The following is a 21506-nucleotide window of genomic DNA, read 5'->3' as shown; positions in this document are numbered from 1 at the left end:
ATAGTTTTGCAGCGCCATTCTGCTCTGGACCAAAAGTATACTTTTTAATGGTTTGGGTATCTACCCTTCTCGCAATATTATCTTCCAAGCTCTCCCATTAGGTATCTTTGCTTAAGATATACATCGTCGTTAATACGCAGCAAGCGTGTGTTTTCCGAGCTTGAGTCCAATGGGGTAATTCTAGTCTAACTTGCGAGATAGACTAGCATCATTCATATTAGACTTGGTCACGGTCATTGCTTAAGATATACATCGCCGTTAATACGCAGCAAGCGTGTGTTTGCCGTGCTGGAGTCCCATGAGGTACTTCTAGTCTAACTTGCGAGATAGACTAGCATCATTCATATTAGACATGCACAAAAATCGGTAGGATTCATGCCAATAAAGAAGAAATATTAGAACGCCTGGAATCTTGGGTGGGTTGACAGGGGTGTGAATCCTGCTAACTGAGCGCCAGAAACAGGGACGATGTGACGTTAAACGGATGCTGCAGAAATTCTATTATAATTTCCCTATTATTACTACATAATTTTCAGAATGAGCTGACAGCTTCCCCGCAGCGTGTGGGGTGGCCGAATTCCTTCCGCGAAATGAGTAGACACAGGTCAAACTCCCCCGTAGTGCGCCAGATGGGTGGGAAATAGATTTTTCCCGCCTTTGCGTGTTTTGATTTTTTCTGAAAAATGTGCCCTGGAGGTGCGTCAGGCTGAGACAAACCACTCGGGGGAACTGGAAACGCCCTCGGAGGTTGCCAACGAGCAGGGCCGGTGCCCTAGTTGAAGGAGGCATGCTAACAATAAATATACTCTTGAAAGTTACCGCTTTTTGTAACAAAATATTATAAATATAACAGTGGTGAGCTGGTGATTAAAAAACTGGCCTCCTCCCCTCGCAGACGCCCCCTCTTCCCCTGGAGTCCACTACCCTCTTCTTTCCTTAAATTATGCAAGTTATTACTTATATATTTAATCCTTTTATAAGCCACAATAATGCCTAAAAAATTGCATCTATTATCAAGGCGCCCACTGAAAATGAATGCTAGGTGTAGGGTGGAATCTATTGTTAGGATAATGTGAAATATCCATAAATTTATTTCAATGAAAGAATGGTATTTCCTTAAAAGTCTTTCAGTAACAACTCTTAATATGGTTTAAATATACCACTAATATCAGCTCATCCAGGGGAGGGGTTGTCAGATAGGTGAAAGGCTATGACAGTGTGGAGTATTTTGTGGGGAATTATGATTGGCTTGGGTTGCAAAAACTTGAATCACGAGATTTAAAGACATACTTTTCATTAGGAAATGCCTGAAAAATGTCTTGGTGGAGATGTGTTTTCAGGATTAAGGGGGGGGGGGCTCATATAACGTCATTGTGGGGTGAACTACAGCTTCAAAGCTAAGGTGGAGACAATAAGGAATTTTTCCCATGGAAGAGGTGAAAATCTAACAGGTACTCAAAGAAATGGATATTTTCCTTAAAAGCTCTTAATATATCTTAAATTGCATCTAATATCAACCTTATTCCTTATTCCTCCGGTATTGCATGCTAGAGGGGGGGGGGGTGTATTTTCGTGATAGTGTGAAATCTAATATCCCACGGAAAGAAACGATACATTATCGTTTTATGGTTATTATTAGCTTTAGAGCAAATCTCTCCTGAGGTGTACCAAATCGGGAGAGTAACGCATCATTCTAACGAGTGCCAAAAAATGAGGAATCTTAGCTGTCATGCAATAGGTTATTTTTAGAATGTGGTTCCTTATACAAAATACTCTGAATGGTTTCATAGACAAGTTGCTTGGGGTGCTGTACCATTGGAAGGGAATGACCCTTCGAGTCCTGTCGGGGTCAAAAACTATAGAAAAAGAAAAATATAAATGGTGTTTCGAACGACCGAAAACAGAAAAATATCTTGAGGCTTTTGGAGTGAAAAATGTCAAAATGGTATTATCTGGAAGTGATGGATGCGCCGTCCATGCGTAAGATGCGCTGACCTTACATAAAGTGTGTACCGCCATTTTATAAAAAAAAAAATGCTTTGGAGGTTTCTGGTGAAAAAAAGTACCACATGACAGTGTTGCACAATCAACGTTACGTTACAAGCCGGGATTCCCCCATGGGTTCCTAGCGCAAAGTACATATCTGTCTGTTTGAAACGAGGTAAATCGTATGCCGTCATTTGAGTCCAGAGGGGTGTTTCGTAGATTCTTGGCAACTGTGTTCCCTTTCACAGAACCGGTGAATACGTTGCTCAGATGTGAGAGTTTGAGGGGCTCGTAGTTCTGATTATTTGACTATTTAAAGGCGAAGATCTATCGCGTGGTGTAACATGTGCTTGAAACGGGGGTGTGTACCGTGACGTCAGAGGACTGTCGCAGAATAACAAAGGGGCTTGTCATAGAAAAACACCTAACCTAACCGAAAAGGACACTAAACTCTTGCCAAAGACATTGAACTCTTGTCCAGGGTGGGAATTTGCCCAAAAACAACGCGGGAATTTTGCCAAGGGTGGAAATCTTACCATCCAGAAGCAGCTGACCGCATTGCATGTGTGCAAGGGAGTGGCGTCAGAAGGCATACGCTTGAATCCTATGGGAAAAGGGATGGGGCTGTCATAGAAAGCTGGGGTGGGCTGTCATAGAAACCTCAGGCCCCCCAGTGCTGTTACGAATCAGAAAACAACATTTATAAAGGATGAACGTCGAACAATGAATAGATATTTTCTAGATTGTGTCTAAAGGATATAGAGATTTTTCAGTTAAATAAAGATCCGTTCGTTTGTTCTTCCTTCTAATACTTCATGATGCAGTAGATACAGTCACAATTCCAGTCCCAATTCCCCAACTCAGTTACTTTTACAATATTTTTCTATAATTCACATATACATTTACTCTTTTCCGAGTTCTCCTCAATCTACAAAGGAAACCCCTGTCATATACCTGTAGGCTACAAGATTTTGTGTTCACTACTGTAAAATTTGAGGTTCAGTATTTTAGAATTTAGTTTAGAGCTTCCCAGGGATAGAAATCGGTATTTACACATAGATTAGAATCTTTTATTAACAGTTCGTCGTAACGAACTGTAAGTAAGGAGCGACACAGCTCACTAGTAACCAAAACTCTAAAAAACGGAATTTTGATACCAATAGATATATCAAAAGAATCGGCCTCTTATGCCGATTTCACATATATAAGTTTCATTAAGTTTAGTTTTACCGATTAAAGGCTACGAGCATGAGGAAATTTGTCGGATTTTTGAAAAAGAGGGAAATACCCTCTAAAAGTATTAGAATATTAATGAAAATCACACCATCATATTCACCGTATCAGAAAACCCTACTGCAGTGGTTTCGAGCCCCTATCTGCAAAAATGTGGAATTTTGTATTTTTTGCCGGAAGATAGATCACGGATGCGTGTTTATTTGTTGTTGTTTTTTTCCCAGGGGTGATGGTATTTACCCAGCAGTCCTAGAATACTGCGAGAGGGCTCATTCGAACGGAAATTAACAGTTCTAGTGCCCTTTTTAAGTGACCAAAAAGATTGGAGGGCAACCTGGCCCCCTCCCATTTTTCCCAAAGTCGGCCGATGAAAATTTTGAGACAGCTATTTTGCTCATCATAGTTGAAAGCCCCCATAACTGTGCCTTTGGATATAACATGACCCCCCCCCCACAGCCTCAGGGGAAAGGTCTTTAAGTTATAAAATTTTCCCATTTTCTACACATAGTATTTGTGAGTGTGAAGTATGTATACATTTTCGGGTTGGGGGAGGGACAATTTTTTGCTGGTGTTTCTCCGCGGGGGAATTTTCTATGGAGAGGGAAGTTTCCAGGGGTAGACTTGTCAGGGGAAATTATACACTCGGTGAATTTTCGCGAATTCCTATACACGATAATTCTTATATTTATTACTTTCTCTTTTTCTTATCAGTTTTACCCGTGGAGTTGTTAAGGGTAATTGTCCAAGGTAAATTTTCACCGGGACTGAATTGTCTAGAGGATATTTTCATGGGGAGGAACACTTCTCCGTTGAGGTGGGGCCAGGTTTCCTGGCATTACTTAAAAATGATGAGAAATTAAATTAAAAAAAACAGCTTTTTTCAACTGAAAGTAAGAAGCAACATTAAAACTTAAAACGAACAAAAATTATTAGGTATATGAAGCGGCTTGCCCACTTCTCCATACCCCGGTCTTTACGTTAAAGTTTGAATTTTTGTCCTAATTCTTTAAGGACGACTCCTGAAACACAAGGGTCGTTTCATTAGAATAATAGGAAGCTACTAAAAAACTTTAGCGTAAAGAGCGAGGTGTTGAGGAGGGGGCAAGCCCCTTCATGTACGGAATAATTTCTGCTCGTTTTAAGTTTTAATTTTACTCCTTACTTTCAGTTGAAAAACTTATTTTGTTTTTTATTTCATAATACTCTAGACTCAATATGTCTCTCACTGTTTGTACATTACAGTGGTCTAGCGAGAACAGAGATAACTTGATAAAGAGAGAACAGAGAACGGTTTGTTAGATGTAACTCAGAGTAGTTTTCTAATGATTGATAGTTAGATAAGGATGCATAATTAAGAGTTAAATTATAGCAAATAGAGTCGGGACATGGGAAATTTTCTTCCGGATCTTCTAATTTTTATCTATGATTTGAAAAGACTGATTATGGTAGTTCTTCTGTTAAGACTTTGATCAAGTATCCTTGCATTATTTTGGATGAGTTTTGGTAAGTATTTGAAATGTGTGTCGGCAAAACTTTCTAGGAATATAAGATAAGTTATTTTTTTTGAAGATTAATTCTTCGGAATATTAATTTTTTGCGTGTTCCCTTTGATCTTTACTGTTGCTCTGTTTGGTCATCTATGTTCGTTTCTCATCTGATCCCTCTGTTGGTTCCGCAGGACTCTGCTATATGAGGACTAACAAATCTATTTTTTTTTAGTGAGAGCTGTTTCCTGAAAAGAATTTACATTTATCGGTGTCATGCAATCCTGATTTTTATCGGGTATTTCTCATGTTTGATATTCTACAGGTTGATGCACCTAACAGCTTCATTGGTATGTCTGAGTGTGTTGCATACGTTGTATGCGCATCAGTATATGTACCAAAATAGAGGCTCAACCCTGTCGAGTAAACCAATTAAGAGATTGGAAAGATCAATTTTTCTAGTTACCTTGTGCTTCCCCTATTGCCTTAATTGTTTTACGAGCACTAAATTGTTTTACAAGTACTTTACAGCTTCCAACGATAGGGGTAAATGGGAAAGGGACTAAAACCCTAGAAGCACTGGTAGTTTTGTACTCTCTATTTTTGAGTCACCTCCGAAGGATTTTCTTTTCGAAGTAGAGGGGGTTGTTATTATTTTTTAAGGATGCTAGTTCTTTCTTATTCTAATTTAATTACAGCAAACATCAATATTCTAATTTAATTACAGTAAAGTTCCCCCTTCCTACATCACTACATCACTCTACCCCATCGCTACAAGTTCCCCTTCCCTCCGTAAGTACCTCTACCATATAATCAAAGAAAGATCCAGTGAGCAGTAAAATACAAGAAGTGCCGTTTAGGTTTTACAGTTCTCTAACCTATCTTATCTCTATTGAATAAAGTTAGGTAAAGTAACATTGTATAACAAAGATACAGGCTGCTTTCAGGAGCCTTAAGACCATTTTCAGCCTATTTATCAAAACAGCAAGTAGCTAGATGATGCCGTGAACAACTTTTTGTGTTTCACAGATTGTGAGCCTAAATAGTTTTAGTGAATCATAATATAAGCAACGAAAGCTTAATCCCAAAGATACACTTCTCAAAATCACAGGATATCTGAAAGGCTTTTCGCCAAAAGATGTTTATAAAAACGATTTGACAGTCAACCAGCGCCAAAAACTACTATTCATACAACTCCTGGAACGTTGCCTTCGGAGTATTTGAGAAGAAGATTGAAATATAACAAAAATAATTGACGACAGACAGTTATTCTGTAGTAAGATTACAAACTGGAAACAGGATGCTGAACAAATTAGTGACTTCCATAAAAATAATATTAACAATAGTAATAGCTCATAACTTTGGTTGGACATCTCCTGTGAATCTGTTATATGCAAAATCTACGTGGGTACTCTTCATATATTCAATCAGGTTCGGAAGAGACGACGCCAAAAGTGATATTAAAAACAAATTTAACAGGCTTTTCACTGAATATCAAAAATTCAAAGTACGGATTCGTCTTTAACAATTTTGGCAGTCAAGCAACTTTGGAAACTTCTTATGAAAGAAGGAGATCATTCAACACTTTTTCTCATCTAGCTAGTTTTTTTTTATTTCTTTGTATGCAACTTCAACTTCACTAAGTCTTTTTTCTTCTTTGCTCATTTAGGAATTAAAGTGTTCGTGGTAACGAAGTTTCTATAATCCGTATATGCATTTACTTTTTTATGAGTTCTCCTCAATCTACAAAGCAAACCCCTGCCATATACCTGTGGGCTACAAGATTTTGCGTTCATTAATGTAAAATTTGAGGCTCAGTATTTTAGAACTTAGTTTAGAGCTCCCCAGCGATAGAAATTGGTATTTACCCTTAGATTAGAATTTTTATCAAAGAGTCTGGGGTAAGGAACTGTAATTAAGGAGCGACCTGACTCAATAGTAACCGAAACTCTAAAAAACGGAATTTTGATACAAATAGATACATCAAAAGAATCGGCTTATTATGTTGATTTCAAATATATAAGTTTCATTAAGTTTAGTTTGACCAATTAAAGACTACGAGCCTGAGGAAATTTACCTGATTTTCGAAAAAGAGGGAAGCATCCCCTAAAAGTATTAGAATCTTAATGAAAATAACACCATCAGATTCAGAGTATCAGAAAAACTTGCTGTAGCGGTTTCAAGCTCCTATCTGCAAAAATCTGGAATTTTGTATTTTTTACCAGAAGAAAGATCACGGATGTGTGTTTATTTGTTTGTTAGAATTTAGTATAGAGCTCCCCAGGGATATCGGTTTTTACACAAAGATTAGAATTTTTATCAATCAGTCCGTGGTAACGACCTGTAAGTTAGGAGCGACCTGACTCAATAGTAACCGAAACTATAAAAAACGGAATTTTTATACCAATAGTTACATCAAAAGAATCAAATTTTTATGCTGATTTCAATTATTTCAAGTATATAATAATAATAATAATCTGTATTTAAAAGCCAATTAAAGCCATATACAAAAAGATAAATACTAAAGAAAAATTACACTTCATTTGACATCCTTCCCATCAATACAAAATTTCCTACTGCCACAATATAACGGGGAGTCCTAGACCTCATTAACTCACAAAGCAGCCTATCTTGCCCCTCCTGGATAATTAATCCCCTTAAATGAGATAGTTGCTTACACCGGAGGAGGAAATGGCCCAACCCATAATCATTTTCCCCGCATCTCAAGCAACTACACCCGGCCTCCGGACCTTCCCTCTTTTTCCTTGCAACCTTAGTAAATAAGTTTCATCAAGTTTACTCTTGTACCCATCAAAAATTACGCACCAGAGAAAATTTGCCTTATTTTTGAAAAAAAGGGGAAACACTTCCTAAAAATCATAGAACTTTAATGAAAATCGCACCATCAGATTCAGCGTATCAGAGAACCTTACTATAGAGGTTTCAAGCTCGTATCTGCAAAAATGTCGAATTTTCTATTTTTTTTGCCAGAAGAAAGATCACGGATGTGTTTATTTTATTTATTTTTTCCACGCTCATTTTTTTCCCAAAGTCAACTGATCAAAATTTGGAGATAGCCATTTTGTTCAGCATGGGCAAAAAATACAATAACTATGTCTTTGAGGATGACTTAATCCCCCATAGTCCCCGGGGAAAAGGTCTGTAAGTTATGAATTTGGCCCAATGTTAACATATAGTAAAGTATACAGAAGCTTTCAGGGGGTATTTTTTCTGGTAGTTGGGGGGTGGGTGGGTCGGGGGTTAAGTGGGAGAATCATTCCATGGAGGAATTTTTCATGGGGGAAGGGACATTGCTATGAAGGCGGCGTCGGATTTCCCAGCGTTATTTTAAAAAATCAGAAATTAAGTAAAAAAAACTATTTTTTCAACTGAAAGTTAGGAGCAACATCAAAACTTAAAATGAACAGAGATTATTACGTATATGATTGGGTTCGCACCCTATTCATTACCTCACTCTTTACGCTAAAGCTTTTTTTGTACTTTAATCAGAGCTATTTATTCTAATTAATGGCCTTTGTGATTAAGGGGTCATTCTTAAAGAATTGGAACAACATTTGAACTTTAGCGTAAAAAGCGAGGTATTGACTAGGGGGCGAACCCCCTAACATACGTAATGAAAATATACTGATATACAAGTTCGTTACGTAAGTTAATTCGCCAGAACAAAATTTCGAGAAAGCCATTTAGCATTTTTTTGGCATTTAGCCAAAAAAATTAAATTAATATGAAAATTTGGTTTTAATTATTTATGTACGGTGAGCCAAAATCAAAGCTGCATTAATTCAAAAACGTTCAGATATTAAATAAAAAAAAAGTTTTTTAACTGAAAGTAAAGAGCGACATTAAAACTTAAAACGAACAAATACCATTCCGTAAGTGAAAGATGATGTCCCCTCCTTAACGCCTCGCTCTTTACGCTAAAGTTTGACTCTGTCTCACAACTTTATGTTTTAAAACAATAAAAAACTTCCAATTCCTAATCATTTGAGTCCCCTCCGAGGTTTATACGACCACTTTTTCCATAAAAACTTTAAATACCCCCAGAGCATAAATTACAACCCTTCCCTGGGCTCTGGCGGGGGCTTATGGCTACCCCGAAATTTTGTTATCTGATCATTGAACTATTTCAAACAAACTGACAATCACAAAATTTTGATCGGATGCATTTGAGGGAACGAGGGTGTGTGTGTGGGGGGGGGTGAGGGGTAGATGTCCTAGCATCGCTTAAGACTAATAAAAAGGTAAGTAGAACTTTTAATTTCCACTTAGACGAGCGACCTCTGAAGTTTATACGACCTCACTTTACAATAGGAGCCTTACATGTCCCCGGGGCATAACTGAAAACACTTGCCCTTAGGTTTTGGGGGGTTGTGTCAAGCCTGGAGTTTTTATTAGATAATCCTTGAATTGTTTTTAACAAAATGACTATCTCAAAATTTTTATCGGATTAAATTCTGGGGAAAAAAGGATATGGGATAATAGTTGCCTCCGATCTCTTTTGACTCTTAAAAATTGTGCAAAAAACTTCAATTTCCAATCAAATGAGCCCTCTCTAAGGCTTATGCGATCATCCCTTCTATATGAACCATGTATGCCCCCAGGGTGTAACTTACAACGCCTGCCCCCGAACCTTGGTGGTTGTGTCGATCTTGGAGTTTTTCTTATATGATATTTGAACTATTTTTAACAAAATGGCTATCAAAAATTTTTATCAGATGTATTGGGAGAAAAAGGGGGTAGGGATGGGGGGGCTAGTTGTCCTCCGATTATTTTTGACTCTTAAAAAAGGAACTAGAACTTAAGATTTCCAGTCGAATGAGCCCTCTCTGAAGTTTATACGACGACCCCTCTCATATGAAGGGCCCCTGGAGAAAAATACTAATAAAACATTGGAGTCGTATGGCCTTTACTATAGGCAACGCTATAGTGTTGCCTCTGAAACGCATCTGTATGAACCAAAGGTTATTCCTTATCCTACAAGCATCTTTTTCTCATACGCACATTAATTGTTATACATTCATTGTTCCCAATTTTATTCACTGTCCTAGTCTTATCTAATACCCTCTTGCTATGATTTATTGTTTTTCTTGATGACTAATTTCTCTTCTTTTATTTTATTCCGTAGTTTTATTTTATAAACTGCATGGATTATAAATAAAATTATGATAATACACTTGCCTTCCACTTGAAGTTTGGCCACAGAGACAGACTCCCCAGCATCACTAAAAGCAACGGATTTGATTTCTCCCGAGTCTTCAACTGATAAAGATCTAAAAATCAAGTAAAAAACTCCTCCTGGTCCTTTGATAATAGATGCTTTCTCGCCATCGTAAATCTCGAGACCATCTTTGTAAAACTTCACTTCTGGAAGAGGAATGCCGTCCACCTCAACTTCAAATTCGATCTAAAAAAGGACTTAAAAGCTAGAAGAAATAGACCTTAGAATATCATATACGGTTCTCAACGAACGGTTATTATAAATTCAAAACACAAACGTTTAGTGACCGACTGTACTACTTACTACTGTACTACTACTATTCCGACTTATTCTACTATTAGTACAGTAATAATACGGAAAATAAAATGCCCGAACCAGGAACAAATTGATAAAGTAATGCTTTCTTCAACATCCAGACCAGAAAAAAGCGCCGAACAACATATCCAAAATCCCCATCTCTAACCCGTTGCGAAATTTGTTTTTTTTCGCTATTTTTGTTACATTAATTTTTATTTTTCATGAAAAAATGAAGTGTCACGAAATGAGTGGTTGATACGTCTATCTGTATCAGAATTGAGAGCTGAAACCGTTTCTGACGTTTGTTTTTCTTATAAACGACAAATAAGTTTAAAAAAAAATCATTTTTAGCAAAAAAATAGCAAAATTTCGCTATTTTTGGCCAAAAAACTAAGTGATAACCATGATATCTTTTTTTTGTGTGTTTTTTTTCTTTTGTCCGCTAGTTTGTCTTTTTTCAGTATTCATCCAGATACTTTCAAGCTAGCGTGATTACATTTACACACGTTCTCAACGCCATCTTGTGGCAACCGAGCTGCAGTCTTATGCAAATAGAAAGTTATCTCAGCTCTGAACCGTACAAAGAATCTCATTCAGGTTTGTAGTTTATTGATATAAATGTTAGGGTAGGTTCTTTCTTGCCAAACTTTTAAATAAACTGAATTACATAGCCTTGATCAGGACATGGCCTGCATCAACAAAACTTCTTCTCTGCATACTCTCCTTCATAGACCACTTTTCTTATCAGTGCCATCTACTGTTGCAGGTATAAGCAGTTGAAAGATACATTTCCCTGCGTTTAAAGCGCAGATCAGCGAACAGCAAAGCTCTGGCTGCAGCACCTTGACTTGGTTAAAAAGCTTCTGAAGTTTATGCACGCCGAGATACTGGGTCTATGGGACCTGCATTTGCAAGCTGCAGCAGAAATGCTTCCCTACCTAGCCGCATCTGGGCACAACCTTTATGTGAAATCTGTCTGGTTGTACATCCAAGAGGTGACTAAACTTCCCAGTCGTCAGCCAAAAATGTTTCAGATATTCAGTGAGCAAGGACACACGATTAGAAGGTCAGATCGGTGCTGGGCCGGCCTCTCAGCAGACTTAGTTATTGAACAAGAGTACATGCGAAGCCTAAGGACGTCGAGAGGACTCACTGGTGGTAGTGGCATGACTGAAGAACAGAGAGTCATTTGGGTCCTATCGAGGTTGGCGTGTCTTGAGGTCAACCTGTTGATGCAGAACCTGACGAATATCAACTACTCAACAAGCGAGCAGCATTGTGACTTGAGTCTGAACAGACAAACCCGTGACTGTGAAGATACCGCAAAGTTGGTAGATTTCTTCGAAGTGTCATCCCCAATCAAAAGCGATGTACAACTAAGAAACGTTGCAAATGGAGTAACTTCATCTCCAAGTGTGAATGTTGACGAAACCGAATCTGCTGGGAAGAAAATCTTAGACAAGATGTCAGAAAAGACCTTGAAGGAACAAGTCTTTAAAGAGAAAGACCAAGTTACTCTGATGACCATAAAAAAGTCGGGCTCTTCTGAGGTGGCGCACATCGACTCGGTGCTACTTTTTCAGAGGTTCATTATCGTTACCCAGAGGTCTAGTCTCAAGGAAGATTATTTCAAGTTTGAGCTCTATACCATTCCTCCTGCTCTTTTCGAAAGAAATGGATTCTTGCGAAAGGCCAAAAAGCCCGAGCTAACAAAAGCAGTCTATCTGTAATGTGGGTTTGATGCTCAGTCCCCAACACCAGTGGGAATTACCAGCTGCGTCTTAGACGGGGACGCCCTTCTCCATTGAATCCCGTGGAAGGTCGCTTCCACATGCAAGGCTATCATGTCTTCGTAGATTCATTATGTCGAAAAAAAGTATCCCCGTGCAGTTATCGTCTTCAACGGATACGACGGCGGTCCATCAATCAAAGATGCAACCCATTTGCGTCGAGCTGGATCTGTTGGCCGCGAAGTGCTATTTAACGAAGACATGAATATTTACATGAAGAAAGAGGAGTTTCTTTCATGCAAGGAGAACAAATCGCGTTTTCCAAAGATTCTTGGAAACGCTCTGATAGCTAGCGGTTACGATGTATACCACTCTGAAGGAGATCCTGATCTAGACATAGTGAAGAAGGCTACGGAAACTGCACTCCATAGCGACACCATTGTGGTTGCTCATGACACGGATGTTCTCGTCGTCCTCATCTGTCATGTAGACACGAGTTCAAATCGAGTTTACTTCTCGCCGGAAGCGAAATTCGGAAGCGAATGCTCAGCCTGGGATGTTTGTCAGATAGAAGACAAGCTAGGATCAGAGGTTTGCCAGCTGATGCCATTCTGTCACGTCATACTGGGTTGCGACACAACATCGCACCTTTATGGCATCGGAAAAGTAAAACCTCTTCAGCTATTATTATACAGCTCGAGTTTCAGAGACGCCGTAACCCTGTTTACCAAAAAATCTGCATCGCATGATGAAATATCTGTGGCTGGAGAGAAAGCGTTGTTGATACTCTACAACTGCCAGGATCTGCGAAGTCTTGACACTGCCAGGAACCAAGTTTTCCAGAGGAAATTCAATACTGCAACCTCATTCGTACACCCACAAGAGCTGGCTCCGATTATGATGGCAGCGAAGTATCATTCGTTCCGAGTCTAAAGCCAGGTTCAGCTTTGGCTAGGGAGCACGGTTGACCCCCTAAGCTGGGGATGGAATCTTCAAGGCAACGAAGTTTTAGAGTTAAAAATGACAGATCTCCCCGCTGCTCCTCCTAAACCTCTGACCGTGAAATGTTCTTGCCGATCTGATGGCTGCAACAGTGGGATATGCTCCTGCGAGAAAAATGGCATGGAATGCACCATAGCTTGTCGAGTATGTAGAGTTTCGTGCAACAACGCGAAGTGTCAAGAAGATGAATTTTCTGAGGATGAGCTTTAAGCCTGTGATTTAATGTTCCCTGTTCATTTTTGTTCCTTTGATCTATCAGATGTGCAATTTTCTTACGTTTTATTACAAATAATTTTTACCATTTCGTTTTTTATGGTGATGAAGGTGAATGGATTTTGATCTCAAATGCCTGCGAAGAGCAAGGTTTTTGGGAAAGGGTGGGGAGGATGGGTATTAAAAAGATCTTGAAGTATCTCAGAAAACCTAGTTTTTCAACTCAAAACTGATTTAGAAACTTCTATCGAACGCTTGTTTTTTTTTTACCTAAAACATTAAAATTTGTTAATTTTTGTTCAAAAACAGAGTATTTCTGATTTATTTTTTGACATTTCAGATAAACTAACATCAGATATCGTTTCAGCTTTTAAATCTGATAGAGAAAGACATATCAAACACCAGTTTCGTTATATTTCATTTTTTTCAAAAAAAAAATCAATAAACAAAAACGGCAAAAAAAAAACAAATTTCGCAACGTGTTAGAGATGGGGATTTTGGAAATGTTGTTCAGCGATTTTTTCTGGTCTGGATAGTGAAGAAAGCATTACTTTATCAATTTGTTCCTTGTCAAACCTTTTTATTCCTGTACTATAAGTTTAAGTTGCTAGCTTAAGTGTTGCCGGAAACTTCGATCAACTTCACCGAGAATAATGTTAAAATGGCAAAACTTTGATTTAGCTTATTGTCATCGATTAAATAAAATAGCTACCAAAATTAATTTGTATCAAGAATGATTCTTTCTATATCATGTATACAAGGCCGTATCCAGGGGGGGGGTTACCTGGTTTGAACCCCCCCCCCCCGAAATTTTTGACCGAGTCGAAAATAAGTAGAAAATTAGTAAAACCTAGGTAAAAATCAGTAAAATTAGTCGAAAACTGAGTCAAAAATTAGTAAACCCCCCCCCCCGAGAAAAATCCTGGATCCGCCCTTGCATGTATATATATATATATATATATATATATATATATATATATATATATATATATATATATATATATATATATATATATATATATATATATATATATATATATATATATATATATATTATATATATATATATATATGTGTGTGTGTATATGTGTATTTTTGTTTTTGTGTTTTTTTGTTTTTTTTTGTGTTTTTTTTTTTTTTATTTTTTTTTTTTGTGTGTTTGTTTTTTTTTTTGTTTTTATTTGTTTGTGTGGTTGTTTTTATGTTTGTTTTTTTGTTTTTTTGTTTTATATATATATATATATATGTGTGTGTGTGTGTGTGTGTGTGTGTGTGTGTGTGTGTGTGTGTGTGTGTGTGTGTGTGTGTGTGTGTGTGTGTGTGTGTGTGTGTGTGTGTGTGTGTGTGTGTGTGTGTGTGTGTGTGTGTGTGTGTGTGTGTGTGTGTGTGTGTGTGTGTATATATATATATATATATATATATATATATATATATATATATATATATATAAAATCACATTCCTTAAGAGGATTCGGTACCTCAAACATCATTTTATGAGCCTCAACGTCGGCCGATTGTCTCAAAGGCAAAGTTCATTAGCGAATTCTCCCAGGGGACTACTTCACTGAAACATATTGATAATATGTGATTTGATTGTGAATTTTGATTGAAAAGACAATGAAGTTGTGTCGGCAAAGCTTTCAATCAAAGCGGGTTGCACTAGAGAAAATTCGAAGAGCTATCAAATTGGTCAAATGACATTTCCTTTGAGGTGATTTTTGGCATTTGCTTTGCAGGTATGCTAGAACCTTTTTAGGCACAACACTTTTCTGAAATTTAAAAAGAAAATTCTGCTCCGTTTGGTCAAAAAATGAAATTTATACTTCCTATTCGTAAAAGTTTCTCTAAAACTAAATATATCTATCCCCGGCACAAAACAAGAGAAGTTACAAGGTTGTTCGAAGATTTCAGGGAAAGTAGATGTTGGCTTTTAGTTTTAGATCGCTTATCCAAGCTCTACAAGTTATGGCAAGACCGCCCAATCAATTCTAAATAGTTTGGCCACACAAACTAAAAAGTTTATAATGGACGAGATAGGCTGATTCTTTATGGTATCGAATCCCCTTAAAAAAAAGTTTCAAATACGCACGCTGTGTCAAATCCCTTCTATTCTCTATTTCTGACACCCCATTAATACTGTTAGTCATAGGCAGTGCAATAGCGCTACCTCAGTAAAGAGCGAAGTGGGTACAGTGTTATTTTTTTTTTTTTTACCAAGGCACTTCGAATAGAACAGAGTTGTTTGCAGAAATTTTGAAAGGAGCTCTTTCGATTGAAACTAGAAAATTCTAATCATCTTTATAAGAGTCAGAAGTGATTGGAGGGCAACCAATCTCTCTCTAATTCCCAAAAATTCAAAAAAACAACCGATAAAAATTTTAAGACAGCGAGTTGTTTCATGTTTTTTTCCATGTAAATGTTATAGTTATGTGGGTATTCAAACCCCCCCCCCAAACAAAAAACCCCTGGGGTACAGGGGTGTAACTTAAACAATTAACCATTAGGTTAACCATAGTATGCGTTTTTGAGAAGGTAGGCATGTTTAACCTTTAGTTGCCAAAAAAAAGAAGGGTATTCAGGTTAACCTTTCAGAGAATATTGAGGGGGTGCTGAACTAAATCAAAACACGTTGTGTGCATACGGGTTGTCAAAAGGGTGTAACTCAGATGAAATATTGAGGGGGTGCTGAATTAAATAAAAACACGTTGTGGCATGCGGGTTGTCAAAAGGGCGTAACTCAGAGAAATGATAAGACGGGTGATCAATTGACCAAAATGCAGTATTTGCACCCTACTACTTCTACTACTACCACTACAGCTACCACAGCTACTACAACTACTACCACTACAACTACTGCTTCTGTAGCGATTACTAACAAGGCTGCGGGTATCTCGAATTTTTGGATATGTTGATGGGAAAACTACACTACATAAAAAAAAATGCCATGTTCATTCAGATTGTCAAAATACCGTATCAAAAATATCCTTGGAATGGCTAACTATATCGAGCTGAAACTTCCAAGGGCATCATGAGGGCATGTTCAACTGGTCAAAGTCAACGTGTGCATACTACTATTGCTATTAATGCTGCTCCAGCAACTGTTACTTCCCCTACTAATACAACACTACTACTGCTATTACTGCTCCTACTACTACCACTACTACCATGACACATATGACACTAGTATTATTTAGATTAAGGGTATGAAGATGAAAATTTTATAGAATATAGATGGGAAACTGAGGTAAATCGAAACACACTATGTGCATGCAGATCGTCAAAAGGGTGTATCTCAGGAATGGATTAGACTATTATAGTAGGGGAAAGATACGGAAAAAAAATGGACGAACCAGGAAAAAATTGGTACAGAAATTATTTTTGCACCACTGTGTTCAAAAAAGAGAGCTCTACAACATATCAAAAATCTAAATCTCCATCCCGTTGCGAAATTCTCTTTTTTCACGTTTTTTGCGCCTATTTTTTAGATATTTCCAGAATCCGAGAATGAGGAACCGTGAAAAGAAAAGTAGTTTATTGATGGTTTCTCTTATAAGAAACGATTGTTTTTGTGCTCTTTTATTAGACAGAAACATCACGTTTAATCATTTAATTCTTTTTTTTGTTTTGTTTTTTTATTAAGTAAAAAAAAAAAAAAAAAAAAAAAAAAAAAAAAAAAAAAATCAAGCGACACACGATCACAGGGTATTTTTCGAAGAGGAGCAATAATTTTCGGCTCATTTTTCCCCATCTGAACAAATAGCTTATCGGCGTTCCGAATCCATTTCTTTTCCTACCTAGCTTTATTGGTGACGACATTTTCAACCAGCTGGAAAGTCCTTTCTGATATTCACTTTCTGTTACACCATGCCTTGATGTTACACTCTTTTCAAAGTTGCTTCAGTCTTGTGCTGAGCCTTGTAGAGCCAACTATCTGCAAAAAAACTCCTCAGATGGAAAGTATTTTGGAGTCCGAGCAGAAATTTAACACAGGTGCGTTTTTTGTTTGTTTTTCTTGCCGATGCTTTTGTAACGTAACTACTAGGAAGCGGAAAGGAATCGGAGGAAGGAAATATAGAAAGGAAAGAAGACTCTACGCTCGTCCTACCTCTCTTTTCTGACACATATTTTATCAGCGCCATCTGTTTGAAGAAAACTTAAGTACAGCAAACAAGTCACTAGAGTGCAGCACGGTCGACGCCGCTAGGTGGAACGAAAAAGCTATTTCTCTAGTGGAAGCGAGAGTACTATCGACTATCGCCGGTCCCTTTCGCGGATGTGACTGTCAGATTTCCCTGGTCAAGAATCCTTAAAGCACCCATGATACTCGACGCCGGCCCTCAATAAGATTGACAGTTCATTTATTTTAGTGACCTATCTGAACTGGGGAGGGTTTAGCTACAGATTTTTCGGTTCAGAATCAGGGTTTTCGTAGTAACATTCACCGACAGCTCACTTATTCCCAGTTCTCTTTTTTAGATGGCTGAGACCGCAGTTTTATGTCCCCTTTGTGAACGTTCAATAGACACCTCAGAATCGTCAGTACTGGCAGAAAAAGGAGCTGCGGCGATCAATGAAGCTAGTAAAACGAGAGGTACCAGCATCTCTGTCGAGGCAGGGAACCAAGTCCATGTTGCTTGCAGAAAGACTTTCACAAACAAAATATACCTGTCGAAAATTGAGAATGAGAGACGACGAACCTTGCAAGAAAAGACGGAAGCAGAAAAAGTGGTACTCCGATCACGGACTCCAAGTTTCAGCTTAGAAGAGTGTTGCTTTTTCTGCACTACAAGGATAAATCTCAACACGCTAAAAAGGAGCTACGGCGATCAATGAAGCTAGCAAAACGAGAGGTACCAGCATCTCTGTCGAGGCAGGGAACCAAGTCCATGTTACTTGCAGAAAGACTTTCACAAACAAAATATACCTGTCGAAAATTGAGAATGAGAGACGACGAACCTTGCAAGAAAAGACGGAAGCAGAAAAAGTGGTACTCCGATCACGGACTCCAAGTTTCAGCTTAGAAGAGTGTTGCTTTTTCTGCACTACAAGGATAAATCTCAACACTACCCACAGAAAAGGACACGAGTGGTACTAGCAACGAATCCTGCCTTTACTCAACCTTGGGCTTTGTAGCTTCGCAAGGCAGAACCTACGGATTCACACCCGTTCTCACATTTGACCAGCCGCTCTGGTGGAAGTCTATGAAGATCCTCAAGTCCGACACGACGAATGAGCTGAGTAGTATTGTTCTCAAGTTAGGCGGTTTTCATTTGATGATGAGTTTCGTCGGATGCATAGGATACCTCATGCAAGGTTCTGATCTGAAAGAGGTTCTGGAATTGGTATACGCGACTGGTGCAGTGCCGCACATTCTTTCTGGAAAAGCGATTTCTAGAGCTTTTCGAGCTCACATTCTCTTGAGCTCGGCCATATATGCTCATCTCATCGAAGAAGAGCAAGGGACGTTGACGTCTCTAGACATGTCTACTGTCTTCGCTAACGTACTGGATGGATACCTCCCACCCGAAGATCTCAGTCATGTTCCCCAGATCAAGAAACTTGAAAACTTTCTCAAGCAGAGACGCCAAGACCTGCTGACTCAGAGAACTGCGAAGCTCTGGTTTCAGAATCTTGACATGCTTGGGATACTGCTTAAGTTCATACGTGCCGAGAGACTAGGCCTGTAGGATTTGCACCTACAATCTGCAGTAGAGATGCTTCCGTTTCTAGCAGCATCTGGACATAACCTCTATGTCAAGTCAGTCTGGATATACCAGCAAGAGATGGCTAAGCTTCAAACTAGTCACCCACCAATCTTCGAAGCATTTGAACAGGGAGGTCACACCATTAGAAGATCAGAGTGACGCTGGGCTGGGCTCTCGGCAGATCTTGTCATCGAGCAGGAGTATATGAGAAGTCTGAAAACATCGGGCGGTCTTACAACTGGAGGTGGGATGACAGAACAGCAGAGAGCCATTTGGGTTCTGTCAAGACCAGCATGCCTAGAGATCAACCTCTTGATGCAAAATTTGACAAAAATTGGCTACTCGACAAGTGAGCAGCACCGCGACATGAGTTCCAGTAGAAAGGAGTGTGACTTCGACGATACCCAGAAGCTCGTCGGATACTTTGGAGAATCTTCTCCGTTCAGAGGTGACAATCAGCTTGGAAACATTGCCAACGGCATAACTTCTTCCCAAGATGTTAATGTTGACGAGGCCGATGTGGCTGGAAAGTTGATTCTAAGTAAGATGACGGGAAAAACCTTGAAGGAGCAAGTCTTCATGAAAAATAACCAAGTGACCCTAATGAATGCCAAAAAGGCGGGGTCCTCTGTGGTAGCGCACATAGATCCGGTGCTCCTTTTCCAGCGGTTTATAATAGTAGCCCAACGAAATGACCTCTGAGAAGAATACTTCAAGTACGAACTTTGTACGATTCCTCCTTCTCTTTTCGAAAGCGATGGCCTTATGAGAAAAGCAAAGAAGCCAGAGCTTGCAAAAGCGATCTTTCAGGCTTGCGGGATTGAGACTCAGTCATCCTCAAGACCTGCTTCTGCGTGTAACATTGTCTTGGATGGTGGTTCTCTTCTACATCGACTTCCATGGAAGGTAGGGGCAACCTTCAAGGTCATCTTTGCTTCATACGTCCATTACGTACAAGCAAGGTATCCTAGTGCGATCGTTGTGTTTGAAGGATATGAAGGTGGTCCAGCAATCAAAGATGCTACCCATTTACGTCGAGCAAGGCTGGTTGGCCGCCAAGTCTTTTTCAGCGAAGAAATGATCCTCTACATGACGAAAGAAGAGTCTCTTTCATGTAAGACAGACAAAGGATGTTTCCTGAAGCTGCTCGGCAACCATTTGGAAGCCGTTGGTTTCCAAATTTTGCACTCGGAAGGAGACGCCGACGTTCTGATTGTAGAAAAAGCCGTAGAAGCTGCTAGTCTTACAGACACAATCGTGGTTGCTGATGATACTGACATCTTGGTTCTTCTGATCAGTCGATCAGATTTACGTTCCGGGCGTTTATATTTCTAACCAGAAGCGAAGTTTGGCGGGACAATTTAAGCTTGGGGTATTAGTGAGATGAAGCAGAAGCTAGGAACAGATGTCAATAATCTGATACCGTTCTGTCATGCCGTGCTGGGTTGTGACACAACCTCTCACCTTTATGGAATAGGAAAGGGCAAAGCCGTTCAGCTGCTACTTTCCAACAAGAGTTTCATGGACAGCGCTGCTATATTTGGCGACAAGCTTGCATCACTTGACGATATTGTGGAAGCAGGAGAGCGAGCATTGTTGATACTGTATGGTTGCCCTGATGTTTCGAACCTGGACACTGCCAGAAAGCTAATCTTTCACAGAAAAGTGAGCACTGCCACCACTTTCTTGCATCCACAAGAACTGCCACCGACTCAGGCAGCAGTGAAGTACCACTTGTTACGTGTCTACTGCCAAGTTCAAATCTGGCTCGGGAACCCAGTAGAACCTCTACGTCTGGGATGGAAACTGCTGGATAACGAAGTTTTTGCGCCAATAAAAACAGATCTCCCTGCCGCTCCGTCTCAGCTGCTGAAAATTATCAAATGTTCCTGTCGTATTGACGGCTGTGATAGTGAAAAGTGTACCTGTAAGAAAAACAGACTTGAGTGTACTATAGCCTGCCGTACCTGTAAGGCAAGCTCGTGCAACAATTCGAAGTTTTAAGAAGAAGAACTTAGTGAAGAAGAATAACAGTTAACTGTGATGATGAAAAATCTAATTCCTACATTTTGATGATGTGCAATTTTTATATATTTGAAAAATAAGATAAAAGCTGTTCTCTGAACGCATTAAGTTAGAACCTACCTTGTCACATGGTGTTTGGCGCTGGGGCGTTCCTGTTTATTGTTGTTTAGTCTTTTTTTTCTAAGCCTTTCGTTTACATAGCCAAATAGACTACAAGAACGACAAACTTATTCCATAGTAGACCTTGATAGACGCTGGTAAGAGTTTTTTTCCCCAAAGACACAGTTTTTTTCCCATTTTTTTTTTTTGCTGATTAATATTTTCTTTTGGTCAGGTAACGAAATGAGTATCAGAAATGAATTCAAAGCCAAAAGCTTATCTAAAAAGATGTGTAAAACATTATAGTTTACGTTTTTAATTTTTTCCCGGTTTTTGAGAAAATAAATAAAAAAACATTAAAAAAAAAGCAATTTCGCATCGAGCTAGAGATTTAGATTTCTGATATGCTGTTAAGCATTTTTTTTCCGGTCCGGATGGTGAAGAAACCATTTCTGTACCAATTTTTTCCTGGTCAAAACTTATTTTTCTCCTA

The 21506-nt window shown here is 38.8% G+C and overlaps 1 protein-coding gene across 1 annotated transcript in view; it reads right to left on the bottom strand.

The window, feature by feature from the left end:
• The window catches only part of LOC148947629 (uncharacterized), a 91333-nt gene that overhangs the window by 28136 nt on the left and 41691 nt on the right, over positions 1-21506 (bottom strand). Inside the window, exon 5 of the mRNA XM_089095963.1 lies at positions 9903-10128. Within this exon, the coding sequence (XP_088952089.1) occupies positions 9903-10128 (226 nt within the window). The remainder of the gene's footprint in view (positions 1-9902; positions 10129-21506) is intronic.

The sequence above is a fragment of the Artemia sp. Qi Xiang Cuo genome, chromosome 10 (genome assembly GCF_049724085.1).
Source record: "Artemia sp. Qi Xiang Cuo chromosome 10, ASM4972408v1, whole genome shotgun sequence".
In the NCBI taxonomy this organism is placed as follows: domain Eukaryota; kingdom Metazoa; phylum Arthropoda; class Branchiopoda; order Anostraca; family Artemiidae; genus Artemia; species Artemia sp. Qi Xiang Cuo.
The sequence above is the reverse complement of the archived record's forward strand: the minus strand, read 5'-3'. Positions and strand labels throughout refer to the sequence as shown.